This window comes from Carya illinoinensis, chromosome 6, assembly GCF_018687715.1.
Source record: "Carya illinoinensis cultivar Pawnee chromosome 6, C.illinoinensisPawnee_v1, whole genome shotgun sequence".
NCBI lineage: Eukaryota > Viridiplantae > Streptophyta > Magnoliopsida > Fagales > Juglandaceae > Carya > Carya illinoinensis.
Window position 1 is genome coordinate 8,503,392 of NC_056757.1, and position 10,129 is coordinate 8,513,520.

The 10,129-nt window shown below is 35.6% G+C and overlaps 1 protein-coding gene across 1 annotated transcript; it reads left to right on the forward strand.

Moving 5' to 3' along the window:
* Positions 1-3,117: 3,117 nt before the first annotated feature.
* LOC122314358 (thylakoid lumenal 17.4 kDa protein, chloroplastic) lies at positions 3,118-7,486 on the forward strand. Its single transcript, XM_043129883.1, has 4 exons — positions 3,118-3,434; positions 3,990-4,114; positions 6,070-6,316; positions 7,031-7,486. Exons 1-4 carry the CDS (start codon positions 3,317-3,319, stop codon positions 7,252-7,254), a joined length of 714 nt encoding a protein of 237 aa, XP_042985817.1. The 5' UTR covers positions 3,118-3,316; the 3' UTR covers positions 7,255-7,486.
* The last annotated feature ends 2,643 nt before the right edge of the window (positions 7,487-10,129 follow it).

Below are 10,129 nucleotides of genomic sequence, written 5' to 3' on the forward strand. Positions count from 1 at the left end.
ATACAAAATCATATAAATTATAAATTAAATAATGGAAACATTACAATTAAGTAAATAATCATTTAAAATTATAAAATTACCCGATTCAAGCCTATAGCTCTAAGCATCAACAGTATCTACTCCAATGGATGTTAAACTTAACCAGTTCTATGTATTAATGATGGCCTCGATGGTGGTCGGAGACAATGAACTCTAATAAGCATCCAAAACATACCTCTGGTGCTAAACACCGATTTAAAGGCAACCGTAGTGATAAGAATGGCTAATACATCCCTGGCTATTCAGGAAAGGACTGGAAACTTGCTAAAATTTACCTTTCACCAAGTTAATATTTTGAATGTTTTATTAGGTGTCTCGACATCTTCTATAAAGTAACGCTCAAGCTCAGACTTACACTACATAATATTTCTCGATGCACGGTTTTGATGATACCGTCGTAGCTGCAATAAGTTTGAACTCTATGCATGTGTGTCATCTATAGAAGATGTCAAATCGGTCGGGCTTGAGAAACTATCACATTCAGTTGAAGACTGACCACTATTATTGCAATGACTATATAAATCATCAATATCACATTTAAGCTCTCCAATAAACTTATCAGCGTCTTCATCAGTAAGGACATCCCTGATCCAAAATTCTAGAATCGCCAACTTATATCAAGGGTTAAGGATCGCAATCACAAATAATAATATATTTACCTTCTCAACATCCCTCCAATGTTTATTATATTTATATTTCACCCTTATAGACATAACATTCAACAAACTTATACAGTCAACACAACTTTATTGCAAGTGGTCAAAAAGCTCCGAGAGCTCCTCGAAGTACATGTTCATAGAAGGATATCATGTCCCAGATAACTGCATAGTTATGTTATAAAATAATTTCAAAAATTGAATAAAATACCTGACATTAGCCTAATCAACTGTGTCTTGCACATCGAGCCCCCTTTTCTCTCAAACTGATTCCAGCAAAGCATACCTCATGCCCATATCCTCGACCTCTATCAGTTTGAACACTATTTGGTACTTTTATGTATGTAGAGTTCCACTGAGTTGGAACGTCCATTTGCAACATACTGAAAGATAGGATCTCAAATTGTTCGGCTATTGCCTTGAACTAGCGTAGCACTAGGAGAAGCCCTCACATATCTCATAAAGTTTCAGAATTTAGTAATGAAATCATCAACCTCCTTTAACCCCTCATAAATTATGGGGTTGATGATATGAGCACAATATTGGATATGGATAAACTGGTGTCACAAATGATATTCTCCTTTATTGTCGTTTTCCATCTTAACCAATTAATGGATGTGTCATTCACACTAACATTATCAACTATGATACAAAACACTTTTTTGAACCTCCAATCCTTTATACAGTCATCCATTTCCTTTCCAATAGATGAATTATTATGATCAACAATTTTTTTGAAGCCAATAATCCACTTCAGCAATGTCTGCTCACTGTCAATAAAGTGGGCTGTGATACACATGTATCTCACATTTTGTATAGAGGTCTACGTATCAGTCATAAATGACACTCTCTAACCAGTAGTAACAAACATTTCCTTCATCATTGCTTTCTCTTTGGCATACCTTTTAAAAGAATCAAGCATCATCGTATACCATAAAAGGTACGAGAAATCGTGACTCTAAAGTGTGCACAAATTTGTGGAAACCTGCCTTGTGAACCGTGATAAAATGCATCTCATCAGTGATGATCATTTCTGCAAGAACATCCCTCAACATTTTCTCATTGTATTGAAGGATTGAAAGCTTCTTATTTGTGTGCCATCAGAGACTGTAGAAGTCTAGTAACTCAGTTTCGTCTGATCAATTGCCACCAATTCTTTGTATATTTTACACCGCTGGCAGCCCGTAAGATGTGTTATCAATACTGGCGTGCCTTGCTTCTTCAAATTGACAATCATATAATCGCCCACAATAGTGGCATCAAGCCTGCGGGTTCTTACGATCACCAGGAATTTTGGTAAAATGTTACCGTGTTCACAACCTTTTTTTATAGGTCATACTGATTAATTAGCCTCAACGTTATCAACTCCTCCTCCTCATTAAGCATATCAACATGTTTTAGATATATTGGGATTCGACTACTTGCATATGAGGTAGTTGCTCTAGATGGGGGTCTATGGCCCAAAGTACTTGTCGATGACGCCAACGGCTGCACGTCATCCTCTTGTGAAAAATTGTGGTAGATGGTGTAGCATCCATAATTTGTTATGAAAATAATTTGAAATAATTAACAAACAACTGTCATTTAACATGTTATAAAAATTACCTACACATTAGAAACAAGCTGGGAAGGAAAAACATATGTGTAAAGTCGTGTTTGTGGTATTAAAAATAAATAAAACACAAAGACTAAACATTTGCTCTAGCCAAACTCAAGCGAAGGCTCGAGCAAACATCAAGCGGATGTTGTCTGAAGGAGACACCATTCGATTTTTCTCATATAAAATCCCACAAGTCTCATGACTAAAGCCCAAAAAATAGAAACCCTCCCATTCAAACAATAAATCAACAACCAAAAAAAAAAAAAAAAACAAACAAAACAAAACAAAAAAAAAAAACAAATTTTATAAATAACTTCAACAATTTTTTAACTCTAAATCATTCAATTAACAAACAATTAAAACCTTTATAATAAAATATAATATATAAGGCTTATAAGAAAGAATGGCAGATGAGTTCTCTCTACGGTGACTAGCGGCGGTGCAAGCAACATGGAGAGAAAAGTTGGAGAAGGAGAACTAGAGAGAGAGAGAGTTCCTGTGTGAGAATAATTGAAAATGAAATAAAGGGACTCCCTTGTAAATAAAATAACGCCGTTTTGTTTAAACGGAATGACATCATTTTAATTACACCAAACCTTTTTTTAAATGGTGTAGTAGTTTTAAGCTAAAGTAACTCCGACTTTGACTCTAATTTTTAAAAAATTTAACTCAATCGAAGTCGAAATAATGTCAAAATTCTGACGGACTCAAAGTGGTCGGAGCCTTTGTCCACCCGTTCTTTGAACTAACAAAAAGGGGAGAACCTTCGTCTCAGGGTCATCTTACCCATAAATATTGAAACCGTTATCCTCTCGCTCGAGGTGAAAAGTTCACTGTGATATCTATCGTTAGCTTACATCATATCTACTTGTGTCCATTAACCTCTCTGGTCTTACGTGTCGTGCCACGTCATATAAACGTATGTACCTGCCAGAACCATCAACGGATAAGTAAGGAAGCCTTCTCCAAACTCACAGTCGGAGAAAGAAAGCGACGAAAAAGCTTTCCACAATTCACAAAAATGGCAACTCTTTCATTTCCACTCCCCCGAAACGGCTTCTGTCTGCGGATTTCCTCTCCGAGACGCCACGTTTTCCCCATTCCAGAACTCCACTCATCCATCAGAATCACTTGCTCTGGTATGACCCCTACATCCTTTAAAAGAAAACTTCAAATCCTCTCTCTCTCTCTCTCTCTCTCTCTCTCTATTTATAATGTTTGTAAGATTGAAAATTGGAAACCTGAATCAAGTTGATGAAAGACGAGTACTAGCCATAAAAAGCACGGACCCATTTGTATTTAATGCTTATTTATTAGACTTCAAAGATAATTAAGATTGTAATATAGTTACTTCAAACAGAGTTTGCGTATGAGTAACCAGTTAACTTTGCAGTTTTTTCCCCATAATCACCTTACTCGTCATAAAATGTGGATATTTGATTCAACTCATGTCAATTGCTTTGCTTATATAGAACCAATCCAATATTTCTTTCGGTAAACAATCGGATGGTTACCACTTTTCATGTAGCAGAGTTGATTGGTTCAACTCTCTCACTTCCCCTTGAGAAACTTACTCATCAAGAGGGGGAAAATAAAATAAATTGAAAAAAAAAAAAGGTCTTTTGCTGGTACCCGCCTAGTGTCGTTGAAGTTGTCAAGCTGATTGATGCTATTGGTGTTTGGTGCGCCTGCAGTAGCTAGAGATGGTTCCGAATCCAAGGGAGGCTTATTTCAATTTAAGGAACTTAAAAGTGTAGCTTGTGGAATTCTCGCGGTTTGGGCTGTGACTGCTGCCTCGCCTGTAATTGCTGCTGGCCAGGTTGGTAGCACTCTTCTTTTGTAAATATTTCATATAACACTCACTAATACTTGATCAATATGTAAGCAATTGCTAACCATTAGAGGAATATCTGTTGCATCAATCTATTACGTGATTAAGTGAAACATGCATTATGGTTGTGTTTAATTCCCAATAACTTGAAGCTTTAAATGGGAGGTAGAATGGATTTGGGTTTCAAAATTAGGACTGCCTGTCATTGTACTATAAATATCTAATTGTATCAAACGTTATCTTGTTATAAAATTAAAAATGTGATTTTCTTAATTAATAGTAACAGTTTGGACAATGACTCTGATATTGAGATGCCACAATTGAGGTAATGTGAAGACTGAGGCTTCTTCTAGTCATAATTCTTCTCAGATGAATATACCACCCCGTTGGATTTTGAACCTGTGATCTTATCCCTTACCTTTTCTTGTAGAAAGAGGTGGCATTATTTCAGCTAGGGAAAGGCAATACTATATTCTCAATATTCTTATCAATGGTCATGGATGGTCCCTCCACTCAATCTGTGGCTTGTTCGACTGTCCCATTTGAATATCCTAATCACTCATCACTTTTCTAGCCTCATGGCTGTTCTCGTTTCTCCACATCGTGATAGGGATAACCATTACACCTGGATTTGCGACATGAGAATGGGACTTGAGCCTAGAATAATATTGATTTTGTGGATGGAATATTCCCAGAGCTAGATCATTCTTAAAAATTTTCCTGGTGGGTTCATATGAATGATGGGACCTGCTCATTGGTTCTACATTCCATTGCAACTGAACCTTCTTCAACCATTATCTACTTGAAGTTGGCTTGAAATTTTTGGATTGATTTAATGAGCACTTTTCTCAACCAGATGGAACTAAAATCTAATCAAACACAAAAGGACTGTATATGATGAAACTAGAAAATCTCTCTGTCAGCTTATTCTCACATTTTAAATCCCTCTCGGATGAATAATAGCTTTTGATTCATAACAAATGTGTACTCCTGGCGTATTGCAAGCTGTCTTCTCATCTGAAAAGAAATCAAATCATGCAGTTTCTATGTGGTTAACACGACGCTTATACTCCTTTTTGCAGCCTGATTTTGTATGCCTCTAACCCCATTAGCAGCGTGATTAATCTCACACAACCTTAATTAACCATGCTGTGGCTTGCAGCTAGCCCTAATAATAGGTCTCTGCTTCACTTGTACTTGATGCTTGGTTTTATTGGAGAGCCTTGCCTCATTTTGATGATCATGCCACTGATGGACGTACTATTGGAACATGACATAAACTTGGTCAGTTTACCCCTCCAGAAAGCAATGTAAATAGAGGTGTTCGAATTATTTGCCTCCAACCCACGGGTTGACTACTACCAATAATCAAAGATATTAACAGTTCTACATGCGTATAATACACATTTAGATACCATCAATCAAAGATATTAACATTTCTTCGTGCACATAATACATAGTTAGATTCAGAATCCAAATTTATCCTCCTGTAGAAAATTTTCTTTCTTTGAAATATGATTCGTATGGAAACTTTCTCTTATCCTTTTTCAATATGTTTTTCTATTTAAGATATTAATAGGTAACTGATTTCTTGCAGCTAATAGTTTGCTGGTTTTCTGACCCCACATAAAGCTTTTGATTTGTTTGTGATATGAGTGAAAAATATTTTCCCAGAAAATTTAATAAAAGGGAAGTAGAGAATGACATGGTTGTTGCATGATCTGTAGTAGATGGCATAATCAGCAAATGAGCTATTGCTTCATCCTCTGATGGCATGGAATCTTTTCACTCCATTGGTTTCTTAGTATGCTTTTTAGTTTTGCCTGGCTTGCTGTTGGTAAGGATGTGATATAATTACCCGAAAATTGCTGGTTATTATTTCGTGGGAGAATACAATTTTTCCTTGTAAAGGACATGAACAAGTGTATGTGTTTGGCATGCAGAGGCTGCCTCCATTATCAACAGATGCCAATCGGTGTGAGAAAGCATTTGTTGGTAACACAATAGGTCAGGCAAATGGTGTTTATGACAAGGCGATTGATCTTCGGTTCTGTGATTACACTAATGATGCATCCAACCTAAAGGGTAAGTCTCTTGCAGCAGCACTTATGTCAGATGCTAAGTTTGATGGAGCAGACATGTCAGAAGTGGTGATGTCAAAGGCTTATGCTGTTGGAGCTAGCTTCAAGGGTAGTTTCCTATTTCCCATCTCATCATTTGAGTTGTGTAATTGAAATATCCCCTATTTATAGTTCATATGGTTAGAAATTTTTCAAGCCAATCTTCTATACAAGGGTACTGTAAATTAAACAGTGCCATGAAGAACAAATTGGACATATTTAAGTTTGCTATGTAAACCACGAGTATGTTTATATGTAGACACAGGAGTATGTTGAAAATAAGGCCTCGTGAGTTGTGACCTTCCGGCATCTGCCAGCCCTTTTGTGGTGCCATGTCCCAGGGTCGATCCCCCATTATCTCCAGTTGCCTTGGATAAAAATCCTATTTTGCTAATATATTTATATAACCACTCTGAAGCTATTAGCTCTCTTTTTGGAATAAAAATAGAGCTGTTTGAAACCAGATAGACGTGAGGTTCCATCTCTTGATACTGTGACACATTTTTTAGCATCCTTTTGTAGGCTTTTTCTTAATTTGAAAATGTTTTAACAATCTTAGCTTATTTTTGGGCTCTCTCTCTCTCTCTCTCTCTCTCTCTATATATATATATATATATGTGTGTGTGTGTGTGTGTGTGTGTGTGTGTGTGTGTTGTGAGTTCTAAGAAGGTCTGCAAGCTGACTCACCTTTCGCAAACAACTGTCTCATTTTTCTTGGTTAATAGAAAACCAAGAAAGATGTTGCAAAAATCCCTGAAACTAATGGAGACCCCTATTTTTGTAGGTGTAAATTTCTCAAATGCAGTTTTAGATCGTGTTAATTTTGGGAAAGCTAATCTCCAAGGAGCTGTATTCAAGAACGCTGTATTATCGGGATCCACATTTGATGAAGCTCAATTGGGAGATGCAGTTTTTGAGGACACCATTATTGGTTATATTGATCTTCAAAAGATTTGCAGGAACACAACTATCAATGCTGAAGGAAGGGCTGAACTAGGATGCCGGTGACCACACGTAAACTCATCTTTACCCATTTCTTTATCAATGGAGACTTAGGACGCTACTTTTGTCATATTGAGGATTTTTGCAATGGGTACCATTAGAAAGACTAAATGCTGCAGAGGAATCATGTGTTCATCATTGGTGTTTCTTAGCGGTCTTGTACTTTTTCATTGATTTTGACTTACAACTGAAGGAGGAAGCTCAAGCTATATATGGTTTGTGATTGTGTTTCCTTTTATTTTATTGATTTGCTTTTATTTCCTTGTATCATTTGTCCTGCATCTCCCATTGACAAGTGTGGTGGGCTACAAGTATTTTAATTTCCTGAGAGCATTTGGGATGTATGATTGTGACTTCATGATCATTACATGACCACCTGTTAATGACTAGTCGACTACATGCACCATATAATAACCAGAAGGAACTGAATTTTTACACTTCTTTGGAGAATCTAAGAACTACGAAATGATGGGTCTGAGTGTTTATAACATCCCTGCTGAATGTGCTTCTGATTGCACCAAATCAACTAACGAAACAAAAGGACAAATACATGACCTGTCTCTCTCCAGCACCTCTGGATTAGTCGGGATTTTGTTCCTGACACTCGGTGTCCATAAAAAAATATAAGCTGATCTCTCTCTCTCTCTCTCTCTCTCTCTCTCTCTCTCTTGCCTGTTGTTGCCAACTCTTGATTATTATCTAATCAAACAAGGGTTAATTGAAAAGTTTAAGAATAATTTTGCACAAATACAATGTATGAGGATGTAGTACGTACTATATAACATAACTCTTTTTATTTTATTTTTAAATTTTTTCCAAGTAAATTTTCAGAAAAAAACTATAAACCACACTTTTAATTGTAGAAGGGGCATTTATGCGTTCGCGAAGTCCGTAAAATAACGTTATCTTCTCTCTTTACATAAAGAAAATTAGGAAGTTAGGTCCAGGCTGCCAACAACTCGAAATAAACTAATTAATATTCCAGTCTTTTGTATAAAAGGTAAGTTATGCCCATTCTTGACTTAAAGCCAACATATATGAAGCAGTAGAGCAATAATCATCATTTAGCTGTTGATGAAGGATGTAATGGGTCGATCCGGTTCAGTCAAGTTTATTATGAACTTTAGAACTGAACAACTATTTACCGATTTTAAAAATTTAAAAATCGATACGGACCGATTCATTACTGAAACTGGAGCTTTTAGTTTTTCTGGTTTCAATTCAGGCCAGTCTAATTTTTTCGATTTACCGTTTACACGTGTGACATTATATAACTTTATTATTATAATTTTTTCAACATTAAACTTAATCGTTAGAATTTAGTATTTATTATTAACATTTACTAATTTATTAGTGTCTAATCATTCTAATATAGTATAAGTGTTGTCTAAATTATTAGCGAGATTAATAGACTTGAATAATAAGACTAAAATAGTATAATTTAGCATAATTAGTCATGTCTAACTTATATCAAATGTTATTTATTTTATGTTATAAGATTAATAGATTTAGATAATAAGATTAAAATCCCATGTTATATTAATTACCAATTTAGCATATAATATATATAATATAAAAGTTATGTATAATATAAAAAATTAAAAATATATATACATATATTGGTCAGTTCGGTTCAAATTGAACCGGTACAAAATCGATTTAGGACCAGTTTTGGTTTTTAAGAATCAGTATCGGACCGGATTGGCTACAAACCAAACTGGACCATCTACAGACCAGACCAATTTGGTCAGGTCTTGTTTAACCTATTTTTCGGTTTTTTTTTTTTTTCTTAACACTCCTACTGGTGATCAAACTATGCATGTTGAATAAAGATATTAAAATATAATCTCTCAACTAAGACATGATTATTTTTCCTTCAAAGTATGATTATACATAACTGTTGTAGGCGTAAATAAAATATTATGATTATTTCTCCAAATCAATTACAACATTGCCTCTTTATAGAGGAGTCAGCTGAGGGTTTGGATCAAACACTTGAACAGCACATATTCACAAGTATTAAGAGCTCGAAGATTTGGGTAGAACTTCAAGAGATCGTGTAAGAGAAAATTCTTGAGAGAATGGTTTTCCAAAAAGCTCAATCCATGAGATTGATTGAGAGCATACTCCAATGAGGAGTTGCCGTGTTCGAGTTCAACCACTGGAGGTTCCAGTAGGAAAGATAAAGATTGGAGAGTGTCAGAAGTTCTAACTACCTACTGCGATAGAAGACAGACAGGTCACATGTTTTGGGTAAACGTGTCTAGTTACAAAATTTTTGTAAACGTTTTACTAGTAATACTCTCAATCAATAAAATTGGCTTTCTTAAGTTTGGTTGCTCTGTAGGGTTTTACTTTTACCTTTGAGGAAGAGTTTTCTTTCATAACCAAATTATTGTATTAATATTTTTAATATTTTATATTGGTTACTAATCCGTACTAATAGCTTTTGTTCAAGCTTTAACGTGCATAATCAGGGGTACTTGAATAATTTCAATTGGAATCAAAACGTGGTTCACTCAATCTAAGTATGATCCGTTTCTCTGGAAGATTATGGCGACGCCATCATCACCACCACAATTCGACGGTGATAACTATGCCTACTGGAAGGTAAGAATGAGAGTGTTTATAAAGTCGCTTGATGAGAGAGTCTAGCTAATTGTGGAGTTAGGATGGACAAGGCCTACAATACCTATAGAAGATTGGACCAAAGAACAATCAAGCAGCTATAATTGGAATAACCAAGGTCTAAATGCCATTTTCATGGCAGGTTCTCCTGATAAATTCAAGAGAATTTTCATGTGTGAGAATTTTAAGGATGCTTGGGAATATTTTAGAAACAACACATGAAGGGACCAAAATGGTGAAAAATCCTTAGATC

Excerpts from the sequence above, each read along its gene's own strand:
- LOC122314358 (XM_043129883.1), top strand. The coding sequence starts at position 3,317 with ATGGCAACTCTTTCATTTCCACTCCCCCGAAACGGCTTCTGTCTGCGG. Across the intron at positions 3,435-3,989 it reads CATCAGAATCACTTGCTCTG|TAGCTAGAGATGGTTCCGAA; the intron begins GTATGACCCCTA and ends GTGCGCCTGCAG. Across the intron at positions 6,317-7,030 it reads TGTTGGAGCTAGCTTCAAGG|GTGTAAATTTCTCAAATGCA; the intron begins GTAGTTTCCTAT and ends CTATTTTTGTAG.